The sequence below is a fragment of the Chenopodium album genome, chromosome 18 (genome assembly GCF_948465745.1).
Source record: "Chenopodium album chromosome 18, dcCheAlbu1.1, whole genome shotgun sequence".
Lineage (NCBI taxonomy): Eukaryota > Viridiplantae > Streptophyta > Magnoliopsida > Caryophyllales > Amaranthaceae > Chenopodium > Chenopodium album.
The window spans coordinates 38,568,217-38,587,625 of NC_137851.1; the positions used below are offsets into that span (position 1 = coordinate 38,568,217).

General features: G+C 35.7%; 1 protein-coding gene across 1 annotated transcript; it reads right to left on the bottom strand.

The window, feature by feature from the left end:
* Nucleotides 1-5,447: 5,447 nt before the first annotated feature.
* On the bottom strand, nucleotides 5,448-7,617 carry LOC145592399 (uncharacterized). Its single transcript, XM_081648847.1, has 2 exons — nucleotides 6,625-7,617; nucleotides 5,448-6,419 (listed from the first exon to the last, which is right to left on the bottom strand). Exons 1-2 carry the CDS (start codon nucleotides 7,260-7,262, stop codon nucleotides 5,684-5,686), a joined length of 1,374 nt encoding a protein of 457 aa, XP_081504973.1. The 5' UTR covers nucleotides 7,263-7,617; the 3' UTR covers nucleotides 5,448-5,683.
* Nucleotides 7,618-19,409: the final 11,792 nt, after the last annotated feature.

A 19,409-nucleotide genomic window follows, 5' to 3' on the forward strand; every position in this document is an offset into this window, starting at 1 on the left:
GACGTGGTGTACCTATTTCTAAGTGCACCATGGTGCACATAATACTAATTGAAATAATATCACATGCTCCATTTCTTTATCACAAAGTACACAAAGCCCAAATGAGTCACACACCCTATGTAATAATAATTACTACCTCCATTTCATATTATTTGCAACGATTAGACATTTTTCCTCTCTACTTTATGTCAAATCGTTGCAAATAATATGAAACGGAGGTAGTATACAAAACTCTTAAACTTGTACTCCGTAAGTAAAAAGTACTTTGTATAATTTAGTACTCTCTCCATTTTTTTTTTTATTATTTACATCACTTTTCTTTTATGGGTGTTTTTTTTTAAATGTATCATTTATATAATTGGTAACTTTATACTATTTTTTATCATTTCTCTCTCTTACTTTAGACTCCACTCAAATTATTTTATCATTTCTCTCTCTTTCATGGTCCCCACTTAAATAATAAAAATATCTATTTTCTCTCACATAGCTTCTCTTTCATGATTATCATCTTACTTTTATTATAATAATTTATTTATCCACTCATAATATTTTATTACTCTTCTACGGAGTAAAACTTTATGCATTCTCTAGTGACGTAAATAAAAAAAAAATAAAAAAAAAAAAAAAAAAAAAAAAAAAAAAAAAAAACAAAAGAGAGAGTAATTTATTACTTAGGAAATATAAGTACACATTTTGCATTAAAAAAATGGATAGACAGCAGATTACAGCTATCATCCACATCTCTCGCTTTCAAACAAGTACTCCATTACTACTAACTTTGAAGCTACAAATTCAACTCAAGCTTTTCTTTAGACGTGCACGCACCTCCCTTTACCCAATCCCCAACATACGAAACAAAAATATATTTTGGGCCATGTAATTCAGTTTTTAATTCAATTCAATTATTTTTAAATGGCTCCAAACAAGAAGAATATAAAAAAATAATAAGGTCTATATTTATCGACCGAATCTGAGCCTTTTGGGCGCACTCCTTTGCTACTCTAGTCGTATGAGTTGTCGACAACAACTCCTATCCTTTTAATTGACCTATCGAGCTAATGTTTCTATTTTTGTCCTGATTGTATTATAGATGATTTTTTGTTGTTATTACTTTCGCTTTAAATACCATAAGTCTAGTGAGGCGCTCGAGAATACATCTATTGTACTCCGTATACAAATAACAATTGTATATCATGCAATATTTAGGTATATTTTGTTAATTCTTTAACGGAGTTTCTATGGAGGGACAAATATTAAATGACAAATGTTGCATATTTTAAACCAAATGTTGTACGAAGTATATTCGATATAGGGTTTGCTCTCATTGAGTGAAATGAGCTGAACTGAACTTATTAGAGCTAAACTGAACTTATTAGAGCTGAACTGAACTGAACTAAAATGAATATTTTATAAGAGAAGGAAATTAAGAGCTGAACTGAACTGAACTTATTAGAGCTGAACTGAACTTATTAGATCTGAACTGAACTGAACTGAACTGAACTGAACAGAACTAATTAGAGCTGAACTGAACTAAACTGAAAATAATCGTATGAAAACAGTCCCATAATAACATCAAAAATTCCAAAAACAATTAACTTATTTACAAATTTGTCATTCATATACGCTAATAGACAATTATGTATTTGTAAACACATGGACATGACCATGGAGCATGATGATCACTCTAAAGTCTAAAAGCATGCCTAGAATGCTAGAAATATGAGAGGAAAATTTAGTGAAGGAAAATTTCTAACATACTTACATGCTTTAGATTGAATATAAAATTGTGAAGAGACTCCCCTTCAAAATAGTGGTAATAGTTAATATAACTCTCCTAACATAGCTTTTTACTCTTGAACAAATTACTCGACTTCTTTCTCTTTCATGACGTCATTTAATCTCACTACTAGGGCCACCATTGCCACATTCACCACCATCACCCCTCTCCTCATTGGCCAACAAAAAAAATCAGAATGCTTATTGTCAATTGTATAGTTACTCACCTCAAAATAGACTATCTAGTTACCTGTAGTGTTGCACCACTTTTGCAAAAAACACATAATCTTGTATGTGAGTCTTTGATTCAAGACTCACCAGTAAACTCACCAAGATGCTTTGTTATGGCGGTTTGTGAGCAGGGGCGGATCTATGTAGGTGCATGGGGAGTCACGTGACTCACCAGCAAAAAAAAAAAAAAATTGATTTTTTTTTTTAAAAAAAAAAATATCAAAGTATTCCCCTATTATAGATAGGCGGTCTCTTTTCTGCTATTGCTGCCTAACACTTTGTCAGAGTTTTATAAATAACAAAGAGACCTGTTATTTAGATAACTGGTCTGTTTTTTGCTGACATTGAATATGAATCTTTGTTGCGCTGATTTCTTTTTTTCATTAAAGAGACCTGTTATATTTAATAACAGGTCTCTTTAAGTTATCTCACTATTTTATTTTTTTGTACTCCGTATAATTTTTTAATAATTCTTATTTCTATTTATACTATATTTTCGCAACCAATTTTAATATTTTTCCACAAAGCTTATCAATTAAGTAAAAAATCATAAAGTTAATTTAATGTAATAATTTCATAGTACTATTTGTTTGTAACATGTTATTTATTTAGAGTACGTACTTTCGACTTGTAAGATTGAATTTTTAAATACTTTGTAATATGGATTTTTATTTCCTATTTTTGAATTGAAATCATTTTGGTGAAATATATATATATAATTTTTGGATTGAAACAAGTGATCAGTTATTGATGGTGACTCACCAGTTCGAAAATCCTGGATCCGCCACTGTTTGTGAGGTGTTGTTGGTAATAAAGATTGATGGTTGCATCTTTTATGCCCTCTCTCTTTCTCCATTGTAGACAACTTTTGTTCATTAACCCTGAAATAAGGTCTAATTTGAGCAAATGAAATTATAATCCCTTTAATTGATCCTCTTGTAATATTTATCCTATTAAAATTACCCCTTATTTTTTAAGAATCTTAAATGGCAAATTACCTTTTATTCTAACGCTAGTTATCTCTTGGTCAACCATCAACAAAGTTTTCACTAAGTTGCACTATTTGCCCTTGCACAGGCACAACAAACACTAGTGCAAAGATTAATTAGCTTGTGACTTGCGAGTTACTCTTATATGCACGAGTTTTTTGAAGGAAATATGCACGAGTTGCTCAACCCAAATTCATACTTCATGCTTCATTTCTTATTTTTTAGAGCATCAACAATGGTGAGTATAAATATATTCTTTCTAATTTTCTTTCTTTTTTTCTCCAATTGACACATCATGTTCTCCTTCCTCTACATTACTTTCCACCATCTCCGTCTTTTTTTCTCATTCTCCTCTAATTTTTCTACCATCAATGATGATCCTTTTCCTTTTTTTTTTTTCCTATTTACATATACCCCATTATTTATATTCTCAGTCTTATTAATATAATTATTTATTAATATAGTAGTTTAAAAAACACAAAAACTAAAAATAATACTAGTAATGCTTTTTGCACAAGAGGCAGGGAAAAGAATCCTTTCCACTAAGAGGAACCTACCATTTCCTTCTTCTTAAGAGGATCCTCTCCCCCTCTTGCATATCAATGAGGATCCTTTTAGCCAACAAAAAAGTGAGCTAAAAGGATATAAATCCTCATAGCTGTTGGTGCTCTTACAGAGTTATAGCCTTTGACAAGATACCTGAGAAAGAAGAGAGAAAATGTACTACCTATCCACTAGTCACGACCAAAGCTCAGATGATTGACAACCGAAATCTCTCCATCCCGGACCAACCACATCCCACCGTTCTAACCACCACAACCATCCCATCGTCTTCATCCTAGAAACACCAGCATCCCATCATCCCCACGTAATCACCATAAATTATACGCTTAAATAAACAGGTTAAGAATGAAGATTGAGAAACCAGCATTAAGCTTGCTTTAGAAAAAAAAATCTTCCAAATCTCTGTCTTCCTCTATTAATTTTGTTAGTGTGGTGTGCGCAGGGGTTATGATGAGAACATGTAGATAATTATGGAAATCATTAGCCTTATAATTAAGAACATTCTATTAATTGTATATATCAAGAATTATCATATTTTTCATATTAGGAAAGTCATGAATTTTCAATCTTGTTATAAAATAAGTACTACCTTCGATTTTTTTAGTTGTAACTTTGGAATATTTTATGCCTCACAAATAATACCCAAAGTTGCAACTAAAAAAAAAAATCAGAGACACGAGTAGTATTTTATTTTAAAGTGGAAAATTAGAGATCACTTGCAACGCTTGATAATGAAACTCCTCTAACAAAGTGGAAAAGGGGCTTTCAACCATTAAACCAGACTCGGTTCTTAACAAAATTAATATATGCGACCATATATACATTTATGTAAGAACACAAAAGGCAACATAAGTTTAAACATTGCTCAAAAGAGAGAAGATACGGAGTACTAAAGTAAATTAAAACCGATGGTGTTTAGGGTAAAAATACCCCAAGTACGTGGCCCAATCTCATAGTGACACGTAGCCCAATAAGAAGGCGACGCGTGGCATTATGAGAGGGTGACACGTGTCCTCCTGACAGGGTGACACATGTCAGCTACCTTTAAATACACAATACAACATCAGAAAGAGAAAAAGGCTTTGATTACATCAGGCCCAAATCCCGAGAAAAACCTTGAATGCCGTAAAACGGCGCGCCCCCATGACACGTGGCGACCCCTGATTGCGCAGCCAATCACGTCACGAAATTCTAGGGTATAAACCCTAGAGGGGCACATGTTCCCACCCCTATAAATACCCCAATCATTTATGATGGGAGGGGTGGATTACGACATAACATAAATATAGAGCATTAAAAAGCTCTAACTTCTCTTTACTTTCTTTCTCTAGCTTTTCCGATTTCCGATCTCTAACTTGATCGTCGGAGGTGAATATTCCGATAAACGGAATATTCGTTGTTTTGCAGGTGTCCAAGTCTCATTGTCAGAAGAACGCGACCAGTATCCGAGGAGTTCACAAAAAACCCCGATTATTAGGAAAGTCATGAATTTTCAATCTTGTTATAAAATAAGTACTACCTCCGATTTTTTTAGTTGTAACTTTGGAATATTTTATGCCTCACAAATAATACCCAAAGTTGCAACTAAAAAAAACAGAGACACGAGTAGTATTTTATTTTAAAGTGGAAAATTAGAGATCACTTGCAACGCTTGATAATGAAACTCCTCTAACAAAGTGGAAAAGGGGCCTTCAACCATTAAACCAGACTCGGTTCTTAACAAAATTAATATATGCGACCATATATACATTTATGTAAGAACACAAAAGGCAACATAAGTTTAAACATTGCTCAAAAGAGAGAAGATACGGAGTACTAAAGTAAATTAAAACCGATGGTACTTTCCTCCAAAAAAAACATAAAGATCTTAATCAAGCCACACACAAATCAAAGAAGGAAAATATATATTTTTTTTTTACCTTGTTTAATCTCCTAAAATCTACTCCCTACTATGCACATTTCTCCCACAACCAGTCAGTAGTTGCTGATAATAATCAGCCAGTAATTAATTACGTACTTAACCATCTAAAAAGTCGATGGAGTACAAATTCCATCACTTAGTAAAAATTACTCAAAACTTTAAAAATAGTAAATTGAAAAACACCCAAGCCAAGACTAGAGTGTCAGCTACCCATATCATTAGTATGGCAAAGCTCCTTCCTAAGCTTTTGAGAGAAAAGCCTACAAGCGTCAATACTAAGATCAACCGCCGCCGCGAGCGCGACGTAGGCAGCTGCATCCTCCGTGCAGGTGACGTGCTGCACGCTCACCTCCACGGTCGGCTTACTACATTTCCCTTCCCCTTCCACTCTCGCCGCCATCACAAACCCTCTATACGCGCTATACGGCCACAACCCCATTCCAAAATCCCCACTCCCTCTCCTTGGACTACACCCGGGCGAACTTGACCGTTGATTACCCCGATTCGAACCATTCCCATTACTACCGGCATTGACCTGACTACACCCACCCAAGTCAATCGTAAACGTCCCACCTTTTGCCGTATTAAGAGTTGACTCAGCTAACACCACCCCAGAGTTGGCGCTCATATCAGGCATCAACTCAAACCGATACCCAAGCCCATCATGAGCCCCTCGCTCTCTCCACGCCTCGAGACGGCCCCACGGCTTCCAAGTACCCTCACCCGGCCTAAGAATAAGCCACGAACCCGGGTTAGACCGGCTAACTCGGTCCGAACCAGGGGATGCCACAAATGGTGTCACCATTGACGCAGCCGCAACCGGTGAACCTGATAAATCATGAACCGTAATTGACCACCCTTTCCTCTCTTTCCCCGGTCTTTCTCTCTCACTTCCAAACGAACTCAACCATCCTCTTCCACTTCCTTGCTCCGATGATCTGAACAACATCACAAATTTAACAAAATCCAATTCAATTATTTCATACTACATAATATATAAATTTATCATTAATATTATATATTATCATACAAAAATGGAATTTCTATAAATTCTTCTCGGACAAACTGAATCATCCATTTTCGACCATACGAAAAGAAAAAAAAAAAAAAAAAAAAAAAAAAAAAAAAAAAAAAAAGAGTTACCTGGAACGTTGATGACGGTCAGAGTTGGTGGAGCGGAAGCTAAAATTACAAGTAAAAACAGGCTGACGAATATTCCCTTTAATCTGAAAAACTTGAGGACTACACTCAGGTTCACCATCAAACTGAAAAACGAACCTAGGATCAGGATCAGCTCTAACATTAACATGAAACTGCGAAACACCAGATTCTTTCCCAACAGATGTCCAACCATTATGAAAAACCACAGCCCTTGATTCCGCCCCTTTAAGATCCAACGGTACAGACACTTTCCCCAACAATCTTCCAGAGTTTTTCACCCCACAAGTTGCCCCTGTTCTTCCAGTAAAGATTGATATCTTCAAAAACAGTTTTCCGACGAAGATCGATTTTCCGGCGAGTTTGTTCAGATCATCTTTGCTCAAATGGAAAGTTGCGGCGGCGATGAAACCGGTTTGCGGGTAGTGGTTTCCGTCGGAAACGCTGGTTTCCGACGGATTGTAGGGGATAACAGCGGTTTGAACGGGAAAACCTTTGAGTTTGATTTTACAAAAACAGGGAGAGGAAGTTGGGTGGATTACAGTGCGCGCTGGTTTTGCTGGTACCGGAACTTTTAGCGCGAGGTTACCGACGGTTAGACGAACAAATGGACAAGGATCCATGCTCACTTTCTCTCTCCTCAAAACGACCCCGTTTTACAGAGTAGTAGTAGTTCACTACAACCAGAAAAACAAAGAAGAAAAATGGTATATAATGAGGAAGAAGGCGGAGGTTAGGAAATCGGCCTAGGAATAGGTGAGGTTTTAGGGATGCGCATTGCGAATACTGTTAAGAGATGAACTACAACAACAATGCCAGAATTTCTTCATGAATTCTTAAACCCTGAAATATTTTTATTTTTATTTTTATTTTCTTAAAAGCATGAAAATCTGTGGGTTGAAGAAGTTTAAGGAGTAGTAAATGTTTTGCTTTTGTGGAAAAAGGGGAAAAGAGAAGAGGAAGTAGAAGGGGGGCGCATTTAGTTGCAGAGGGAGGGGGGGTGGGGTTAGATGGAGTACAGCTGTATACAGGTTGTCACTAAAACCCAACCTCAACCCCCCAAGGATATCTGAAAGAAAAATCCTCTTTAGTGGGGTCCACTGTTTTTCCTTTTTTTTCAAAAAAAAATTACGGAATAGTTTGTAAGTACATTTTCTGGGTTGTAAAATGGCCAATTAGGGTGCGGCACGTGGAATAAGAGGGAATTCGAAAAAAAGAAGAAGGGGTTTGAATGAATGAACAGGAGAGGGAAGGAGGAGGACGAGGACCCCACTATATTGAGCTGTTGCGTTAAACTAACTCTTGTGTTTGTATGGGTGGGATTTGGGATTCACTGTCAGCCGTTTATTGAACCAGAGAGTGTGGATAATCATACGACTGTTAAACATTTATTTATTTATTTATTTTTTTTTTTGGAAAAATTATAAATAATAATCCTAACTTTACTCCATTTTCTTTAAATAATCCCAATTTTGGATTATTTTGAAATAATCTTAACTTTCGGGGTTATTTACTTTCTTTAATCCCTTTTTCCGGTTACCAGTTGATTTTTTTTTTTTCCCTTCAAAAATATCATGTGTTGAGATCTAATAAGGCAAAAAATAAAAAAAAAATAAAATAAATAAAAAAATAAATTTATAAAATTCAGAAATCTCAGTCCCACCCCTTCCTTGACCACCACAGTCCCCACCGCCCATCAGAACCCTAGTAGTCCTAATCCCCTCCTGCCGCTTTGCCACCATTCCTCCTGTCTCATCGCCCCTCCCCCTCCTTCCCCTTGAACCACCATGTCCATCCACGTAAACCACTAAACCCCCTCTCTCTCCTCGATACAAGCACTTAAAACCTCCCTTGTGGCTTCAAAAGCCCATGAAACCCCTCCCCCCGCCCACGAAACACCTGTCCTAGACGGGAAGGGAGGAGGTGGTGGCTGGCCGACAAGAGGGTTGGGGTGGGTTTTCGCTGGTGGGGTAAATGGGAATTGGGTAGGTTTTTCGGTGGGTTAAGGGGTATTGGAGCGGCTGGGGCTTTGGGATTCCGGTGGGCGGTGGAGGAGGGACTGGCTGGGGGTTTAAGTTTTTTAAAAGTTTTTTTTTATTTTTTCTTTTTTGGACCAATCACAATGTGACATGTGTCACGTAACTTGTGATAGCAGGTCATTGATTTTTTTTGACCGGTTTGGGATTGAAGAATGTAAACAGCCCCTAGAGTTGGGATTATTCCAGAAAAATCCAAAGTTGGGATTATTAAAAGAAAATGGAACAAAGTTGGGATTATTATTTACAATTTTCCTTTTTTTTTTCCTTCTTCTTATTATTATTATTATTTTTTATTATTATTATTATTTTTTTTTTTTTGCAATTTACCATACATAAGTCTTGATTTCTTTTTCCCAAAAAAAAAATAAATTTATTGAACTTATTTAAACTTAACTTACTACCTCCATTACATATTACGAGTAGTTGCAACTTTTACCAAAAAAAATTGCTACAAATTAGTTGCAACTTTCAATTTTTTTTCCTTTTTAGTAAGTTTTTTAAATGAAATTACAAAAATACCCTTACTAAATATTTTATAAACACAATTAGTTACCTAAATTAGATTTCATTAAATTTGTGATCTAACTTAATTAACAAAATATTGTCACCCAAGTAAATCAACAATCAATTCAGAAAATCATTCACATCCATCATCATCTCCCACAAAATTATCAAACCACCACTTTGGCGTTGCCGTCACTACTTCAAACCACCACCTTCAAAGTTGTCGCTCCTCCCCCAGTGTTCTTTCCTTCTTCTTCTTCTTCTTCTTCTTCTTCTTCTCCTCCTCCTCCTTCTCCTCCTTAAAAATTGCTTAGATCTGATGCTTTGAGGGATGCGTTGTCACAGCTACCTCAAACCACCATCGTCAACGTCGTCGTTGCATCTAACCACCACCATCAACATCGTCGCTGATTGAGGTCGCCGCTCAAGATTTGATTTCAGTGCTCGAGGTCGTTTTGTTGCTTAAGGTCGCTGCTCGAGATTAGATGTCGGTGGTGCTCGAGGTCGTTTAGACCTGATTTTTTTAAAAAAAATCAAGTTGACAGGGGGTGGTTTTGGTGATGTTTTGGGTTGAGAGGGGGTGATTTTAGGGTTGTTCGGGCTGTAGGGGTGGTTTTGGGGTTGTTCGGGATGCTTATGGGTGGTTTCTGGGTGGTCAGCCTAAGAAGGGATGGTTTTGGGCTAAGAGGTGGTGGTTTTGGTGTTGTTCGTGGTGTGTTTGGGTGGTTTGTGGGTGGTTCATTCAGGCTGTGAGGTTCGTGGTTTCGGGTGGCTGTTGTTGGGTAATGGTTGCTTGTGTGGCTGTTGTTGTTGGTGTTGATCGATTTATTAATTACCTTCACTTTCTTTCCTACCCTTAATTTACTATTCTTTAATTCATTAATCAACCATTATGAAATTTTGTCTTAAAATCCGTGTCGAAGTCAAAGTTGCAGCTAAATTGAAACGGAGGTAGTATAGATTTTAATTTGATTTGATTATCGTCATTATGTGATCGCTTACTTGAACTGATCAACTATATTTAAATTTGATTACCCTTAAAACTTTTTTTAAAGTTAACGGAACTTACCTTAACACTAACCACTAGACCAACACCTTCTTACTACCTCCTTTTCAAAATAAATGTTCATGTTAATAGATTACTGTTACATATATAAGAATTTCATATATGTGGCTGGTCACATGGTGGTTATTAGGTTAGTGTTATATGGGTTACTCCAGCTCAATCAGTGTTACAAAGATTACTCAATCAGTATTATAGAGATTACTCAGTCAATGTTAGAGGGGTTACTTTGTTTTCTACAAGTGGAGACATGGTCATACCTGGATATATAATATTTGTAATTTCATATATATCACAAGCCCGTAAAGATAGTCTCACTATTGGAAAATTATATATCACATGAATTTCTAAATTGAGAAGTGGGTTGGGTGACAGACTAAAGTCGTATCACTTAATCAAAAGTATTACCTAAGTCCTCTAACTAAAGTAGATAAGGAAGTATGGTTGAATCCACAGGGAAACAAGTCTTTCTATTCCTAATTAATTAATATAATCTAAACTATTAAGTAACCAAATTATTTTTTGGAATTAAACTAAGAAGAATAACTAAAGAAAAATTAATAATAAAAAGCCTAGGGTCACAGGTTCACCAATAGTTAATACTCCGGGATAAAACATAACAATCAACAATTAATATTGCAAACATAACATGATTAATCGGCTCTCGCAATTTATTAATCAACATAGATCTAACAGGCTCTCGCAATTTATTAATCAACATAGATCTAACATGCTCTCGCAATTTACTAGATCTAAGTTCCTATTGAAAATAGCTTTTAATATCAAATTAACATCTGCTCGATTCATCAATTCAATATTGCTATACTTTTACAATTAAATCGCATATGCTCGATTCATAATCCAATTGTAAATAATTAAAACAATTCAATAAAAAATTATTATGCAATATCAATAATCAACAATAACAAATTATCCATTCATGTTAATCATGGATCCCCCAAGAACCCTAGAATAAAACTAGTCACACATAATTAAATCTAAACTAATCAAAGAATATATGAACGACATGATTAAAATCAAAACACAAATTAACAAAACAATTAAAATCAAAGCGATAAAAGAAGAGAAAATTAATACAGAATGATGAAAATATGAAATTGCACTAAAAGAGGAAAACTTGAGTTTAACAATAATCCACAACTAAGAATCTCTCTAAAAGTTTAAGTATGAAAGAAGTAATAATGAAAAACGTAGCTAATAAAAATTACAAAAAGAGTTTAAATGCTAAGATAAAAGTTAGCAAAAATGATGACTCTAAAACCATCGACTTTTTTCTCTTCTCCGTAATCTGGGTATCTGCCCGATCGGGCCTTAGGCCGCCCAATCAGGCTCGGTCTTTTCTTGGCCGAGTTCTCTTGCTTCTCTTCTCCTTTGGGCTTCAACTCTTATGTCGCCCAATTCTTCCTCTTCCTTGGTTCTTTGCTCGGACCAATTCCACGAACCAAGCCCTTAATCATCGATATGATCGGTCTTGGGCTACAATCAACGGTCATGAATGTGACAAAAGTTTTGATAGCTCGTAGTGGCCGGAAAACCATAGAAATTACCGACAAATCCGAGAAATTCCTACAAGACAAATGCCAAATCTAAAAAACACTCAAAACGACGCATTAATATTAAAAGTAGCTCCGAAGAGCTCAAATATGCATACAAATGACCGTGGAACAGGGGATAAAATAGCTTATAAAATACATATATCAAACGCCCCCAAGTAGAGATGGCAATTTCACCCAAACCCGCGGATAACTGATCCACCTGACCCGAAAATATGGATAAAAACCCTATCAAAGGCGGATTATAAATGGACGACGGGTGGATCGGTGACGGATCAGGTCAGATTGGGTGGACCTTCATCTAACCTGTCACCCGATCCATCACTCGATCCACCCATCCATCCACATATATATATTATTAACCATTTAATAAATATAAACAAATATTAAAATAAATAAAAATATATATAGTATTTACTACATCTTGAAGCTATTGATAGAATAGAAAATCAAATACAATCTACTGTTTAATTCATGGGTGTTGATATTAGTGGACTACTTTTCCAAATCTGAATATTATTTTTAATAGAATGCAAATAAAACTTGAATTTCACCCATTTATCACTCGATCCACCCGATTCATCCGTGGATGATGGATGGATCGGATATGGATGAAGTTTGAATAGGGTGACGGATGGTTCGGGTGATGGATGGCATAGGCGGATGGATGCGAATGGAGCATAATCCAACCCATATCCGATCCATTGCCCGCCTTACCCCCAAGCCAAACCTTTGCTTGTCCCTAAGCAAGGCAATGAAATAAACAACTCATAACTTCACCCCAATTCAATTACAAAACCATGATACAACTCAAAGTCAATCCAACAAACGTGCATCATAATCAATCACTTAAATCCATCCAATTACCAATCTTCCCTAACATTTGTCAAGTAGAACAAACCACAAGAGCATATATAATTCAATATTAATGCTCACACACTCAACTCTCATTTATGTGGCGAGTAAAAGATGTACTCGATCGCTCTCCATCCTAAACCCCTTTATATGTGAACAATGCCCTCCCAACTCACGCACTCGTGTGTTTAAAAGACATACACTCAACCTAGTAGTCGACTCGGAATATATCAAGTCATTCTTCGCATTGATAAACAATTATTTTCACATTCACACAACTCTATGCACAAAGGTCGAAAAGTCTTCAAAGCTTGTAATGTAAGGCTAGGGTAAAAAGGTAGGAAATATTTGGGAAAATGTGAGAGTAAAACCATGCTTAAGGGAGCCAAAATCCTAGTAAATAAAACCAAGGTCAAAAATAAATAATGACCAAATCATCTCTAACGCAACTCAACTCCACAAAAATTCACAAACAACTAATTATATCAAAAATTCCCAACACTTACAGCTCCACTCATAAAAATATAAAAATGTAGAACTTGAGTGAATAAATAAAATTTGAACTCTTTTTTTTTTTTTTTTTTTTTTTTTTTTTTAAGCTCGAATTTTTTTCTTTGAAACTTATCTTTTTTTTTTATTCTTTTCTTTTGAGCAACCTTCATTAGAACACTTGAAAATAGAGACAATTTTTTTTTCTTTTGCTCTTTTTTTTTCTTTTTATCTCACATTGGAATTTTTTTAACTTTGAACAACAAATTTCTCATCTTTTCCAATCACAATATCAAAAGAACAAACTACCCCTCTTATTTACCCACATTGTGCAAATTATGTGCACACTACAACTCCCTCACCTCACTAACTATTAGCTTTCCCAAGCCAAGCTTGGGACTAGTAACCAATGGGGCTTAAATCGGCTTGTAATGTGGCTAAATAAACAATAAAAAGGGCACAAGCAACAACATGGATAGCGAGAAGGGAACAAATGTATCTAATTTCGTCTGAAGGCCGCCTAAAAGAACGAACGTCTTCGTCCTCCTCCTTGTGCATAATAATGAATCATATAAACATTACTCATAGTTGCAAACCAATACTCAAATTCATTGATATACCAGGAACTAACACACTTTCCTTACCAAATCAACTAGTCAAGCACTATATTCACAAGTAGTCGGGCAAAATTGACGCATTTTAAAATTTCAAGGCAATCAAACATCAAATCATGACCAACTAATCTACAATGTTCATTATCAATAAACAACAGTCAAAACAATTTTCATCAAGGGGCACAGTGAAGCATGATTCATCTTTTTTATTGGAACGTATTTTTGCATTTTCTTTAAAAGCAATAAAAAACCTAACCTATAAAGCAATAAAATCTATACTGAGCACACCAAACAAAAAAAAATAAAATAAAATAAAAAGAGAGAGAGTGAAAGATATACCATGCGAACACGAGAAGCTCCCCCCAATCTAAGTCAGACAATGTCCTCATTGTCTTAAAGGGAAGCTAGTAGTCAAGGTGACTACTCCTTATCATAACCGCATCAATATCACCAAAGCCTCAAGGATCGCAATGCATCTCTTTGAAACAAATTTGGGCAAGAATGAAACAAAGTGTTAGTGGGAAAAAGATAAAAAAATAAATCAAGTGCACTATTCTGATCATAACTTTTGATGTATGAATTTTAATGCAGTGATTCCAATTGCATTGGAAATCAGACTTGAATATCTTTCTAACGATAGGTCACAAGCCAAAATCCAATAAGAAATGCAAAAGTTATGGCTTGTCGAAGTTGAAAAATTTTGCTGACCCGTACGCGCGCCCGATCGGGCGAGCTCTGCCCGATCGAATACGAGTGCAGTCTAGTGTATTCTTCTCCTTTCGATTCTTCTCCTTTTAAATCAACCTTATAGATCAAAATCTATACAAAAAGAAACTCCCACAAGCATAAGATATACTCTCTTTACCTCACTAAAACAAAACAAAAAGAAAACACACAAAAATAAATAAAAAACTAAATAAAAAGCAACAAAATACGGGTTGCCTTCTGCAAAGCGCTAGTTTATCAAGGTCCCGCTCAACCATACTCCTCTCAATCGGAAGAATTCAATGCCTTGAGTAACTTATCAAACACTCCTGCAAACATTTCATTAAGCACTGGATAGGGCTTAATTGCAAGCACACTTATCTTTAGATAGAAAAAATTAGGAGCACATAAAGAGAACACAAAGTAGAAGGAAAAATCAAAAGAAAGAGATGAAAATACACTACAACCTTCTACTTCTTCCGTTTAAAATTTAGAATTAATAGAATGAACATGGAGGTAGTCATTGTCTTTATCATCCAATAATGACTTGAATATTTTACCCTCACGAATAACCTCATCATCAACAAAGGAATTTTCAACCACCGTTTCTACAACTAATGATTTTGTCAATCACCGATTCATCAACCAATTATTTTTCAACTACAAATTCTATAACCGATGGTTTTTCATCCTCAATAACATTCGTATTATAATGTCCATAGACTTTTTCATCAAGAACCTTCCAATAACTTTCATTTGCAACCAATTGTTTATGAATATGATCATATGTAAATGGAAACACTAGTAGAAAAACACAAATGCGCACCGAGAAATTGGCACCGGTTCTTAAAAACCGATGGGAAAAAAACAAGGCAGGATTTAGTTTAATAGAAATACCACCGGTTCAAACCAAACCGGTGGCATTTAAAATAAAAAACTGGCCCTTTTTTTTCCCCTTCCCATATTCATTCTCTTAATCTCTTTCCCTTTCTTTTTTCATTTTCATTCTCTCTCCTCATATGTCGCTCCTCCTTTCTCTCTCTCTTGTCTCTCCCCTCTCTCTCCTTAACCAAACCCATTGAAGCTCCAACCAGATGTCCAACCCCCATTCTTTTTAGCTGCACTAACAGCGAGTGTGATCGACATTCTCCCCGGAGTTGACGCGATCTGCCAGAAATACGACAAATACGACGTCGAAAAGCAGCGCAACTCCAATGTCTCCGGCGACGACGCTTTTGCTCGTCTCTACTCTTCCGTCGAATTCGACATTGAAATTGTGTATCAGGTTATCTGCTCTTTCTTCTCTCGTTGTTTGGTTGCTTGATTTAGGGTTTTATTGAATTTATGGTTATTGAATTGGGGGATTTTTGTTTTTTCAGAAAGCTGAAATAACTACAAATTAAATGAGTTGAATAGGGCGTCGGTTGTGGCATTGAATGCTGAGATTTGTTGAATTAAAGGTCGATTACTTGAAGAAGTGCTTAAGTTGCATCGATTGACTTAAAAAAGGGTGTGTAATTTTCTTCAGTTTTGGTTTGTGATACTGATTAATTTGATTTTATGCCGAATTTTGATTGTTTTGTTGCCAATTTTTCCCTAATTTTGCTGGATCTATGTCAACTTGGAACTTTGAAATGTCGGTAGTTTCTACTAGTAAATACAGTTGAAGAACTAAATAGGTAGAAAGACAATGAATTATACTTTCTTATTTTGTAAATGAATTGGTCTTATGAATTTAGTCTTGTTGCCTTTTGAGGTTCTGTTGATATCGGGAAGTATTTTGACTATGTGTATGTGATGCAAAGTTATTTGAGGTTGAATGCATAGGTTTTGAGGCAGGGTTCTCTTCTGATTTGAATCCAGATCTACCCCTTGTTTTCACACCATTATTATAATCAGCTTTGAGGTAGGGTTCTCTTCTAATTTGAAGATGTTAATTTTTGGTTAAGATTTGGTTGTTTTGATTTGAAATTAGGGTATTGTTTGATTGTGGCTGTTTTGGTTGTAGTGATGATGACTTTGCTACTTGGATTTAAAAATGATTTTACATAGATGCGATTGATTTGGTTATAGTGATGATTTTGCTGCTCGGATTTGAAATTAGGGTATTGTTTGATTGTGGTTATGACAATTTAAGGAATTTTTTACTCTCGCTGTTGCTAATCTGCTCTACGCTACTGTTGTAATATTATTACAGTCAGTCAGTTTAATATATAAAACTATATTCTGCTATTTTTTTTTGAATTAAAATTGTAATGTTACAACTTTATATTAATGAAAATTATAAGTTTATATATATGTAAGTGTTTATATATCAATTTAAGTAAAAAAAAAAATGCAAAAAAAAAAAAAAAAAAAAAAAAAAATTCTGTGGCATTAAGGGAATCGATTCTGAACCTAACCGGTGCTAATAACTATGTTATTGGGGGTTTTTAAACCGATGCTCTTTTACATTTTTCTACTAGTGAAATACTCTAAAATCATCTAGAGCACGTACGAAAAACACACTATAAGGGCATTCAAGATTTTCATGACAAAGACGATATTGACAACAACAGTAGTTAGGTGCTGCATAAAATGAATATAATTCTTGTAGTGGCGTAAGCATGGATATTTTCAACTCATAAGGAAAAAAGAAAAAAAATCTAGACTCTAATAACAACTAGAAATAAAAATAAAACTGCTTCCCCGGCCACGTCGTCAAATTTTGACAGGCTAAAGTCGTATCACCTAATCAAAAGTATTACCTAAGTCGTCTAACTAAAGTAGATAGGGAAGTAGGGTCGAATCCATAGGAAAACAAGTCTTTCTATTCTTAATTAATTAATATAATCTAAGATATTAAGTAACCAAATTAATTTTTGGAATTAAACTAAGAAGAATAATTAGGGAAAAATCAATAATAAAAAGTCTAGGGTCAAAGGTTCACCAATAATTAATACTCCGGGATAAAACATAACAATCAACAATTAATACTGCAAACATAACATGATTAACAGGATCTCGCAATTTATTAATCAACATAGAAATAACAGGCTCTAACAATTTACTAGATATAAGTTCCTATTGAAAATAGCCTTTAATATCAAATTAACATCTGATCGATTCATCAATTCAATATTGCTATACTTTTACAATCAAATCACATCTACTCGATTCATAATCCAATTACAAATAATTAAAGCAATTCAATAAGAAATTATCATGCAATATCAATAATCAACAATAACAAATTATCCCTTCATATTAATCATGGATCCCCCAAGAACCCTAGAATAAAACTAGTCACACATAATTAAATCTAAACTAATCAAAGCATATATGAACGACATGATTAAAATCCAAACACAAATTAACAAAGCAATTAAAATCAAAGCAATAAAATAAAGCGATAAAAGAAGAGAGAATTAATATTGAATGAAGAAAATATGAAATTGCACAAAAAGGGAAAAACTTGAGTTTAACAATAATTCACAACTAAGAATCTCTCTAAAAGTTTAAGTGTGAAAGAAGTAATAATGAAAAACGTAGCTAAAATTTAGCCAAAACGACGACTTTTAAACCGCCCGCCTTTTTTCTCCTCTCCGTAATCTAGGCATCTGCCCGATCGGGCCTTAGGCCGCCCGATCAGGCCCGGTCTTTTCTTGGCCGAGTTTTCATACATGCTTTTCTTCTCCTTTGGGCTTCAAATTTTATGAGGCCCAATTCTTCCTCTTCCTTGATCCATTGCTCGGACCAATTCCACGAACCAAACCCTTAATCACTGATATGATCGATCTTGGGCTACGATCAACGATCATGAATGTGACAAGAGCTTCGATATCTCGTAGAGGCCGGAAAATCATAGAAATTACCAACAAATCCGGGAAATTCCTACAACACAAATGCCAACTCTACAAAACACTCGAAACGACACATTAGTACTAAAAGTAGCTCCGAAGAGCTCAAATATGCATAAAAATGACTGTGGGACGGGGGATAAAATTGAAAGGAATGGTGTCCTTCGAACAAGTGTATTATTCTGATAGCGGGTTCAGAATTATTAGAAAGCTAATATATTCAGTAAGGTCAAGTGATCGGAATGCCTGGGTGGAGGCCGCTTCCGATCAGTAATATTAATATAATTAGTATTACAGCTTAATCTTGACTGAACCCTTCGGGTCACACCCAAGCAAATATATGCGAACCAACTCGACGAATTAATTCGGAAGAAATTAATTCGTCGCCTGAGTGTTAAATATTTAGACGTCGGTAATTCGAGCTTAGAGCGTCGAAACCGATCGTCGGAAGTCGAGTCTAAAATGATAAAAGACGAGACGCGCAAAATAATAATAAATCGACCATATTCCCGAAAATACCCCTAGCATCGGTGTGCCCCGAGCATCCGAATGCTAGGGGCAAGACGAGCTAGCACACCGTGCTAGCAGCCCCGGCTAGGCACAGCAGCAGCCGCGCCGTGCCACGGTAGCAGCCGCACCAAACCGCAGCAGCAGCCGCACAGCAGCAGCTGGTGCGGGCTGGCTGCGGGCCACGTGCGGGCCGGGCTGCGGGCTTGGCTCGTGGCTTGGCTCGGGTCATAGGGCCATGAATAAGGGGAAGCTTGGAATATGGGAGTAAGTGGGAGAGGACATGTGGCACAAGGAGAGTATTGAGTGGGGAGCAAGTATGGTCCCCTACTCTCCATGTGGTCCTCACCAACCCATCTCACATGGTAATGCCACTTGTAGATTTATTATTAGTTTGCAATTTTAATTTAATTTAGCTTTAAATTAATTTATGGAATTTCATGATCCCACATTGATGGGATAGAAATTCCCACTCATATTTTCCTCTATAAATACCAAGCTTGGGATTTGGAGTAAAGTGCTTGAGTGGGAGTTAAAAAGAGCATTCCATAATTTTTGGGAAAACTCTTAAACTCACATAA

What these genes read in the sequence shown, in the direction of transcription:
- LOC145592399 (XM_081648847.1), bottom strand. Translation starts at nt 7,262, where the DNA reads ATGGATCCTTGTCCATTTGTTCGTCTAACCGTCGGTAACCTCGCGCTA. An exon ending in GACCGTCATCAACGTTCCAG is followed by an intron (nt 6,420 to 6,624) that starts GTAACTCTTTTT and finishes GATGTTGTTCAG; the next exon opens with ATCATCGGAGCAAGGAAGTG.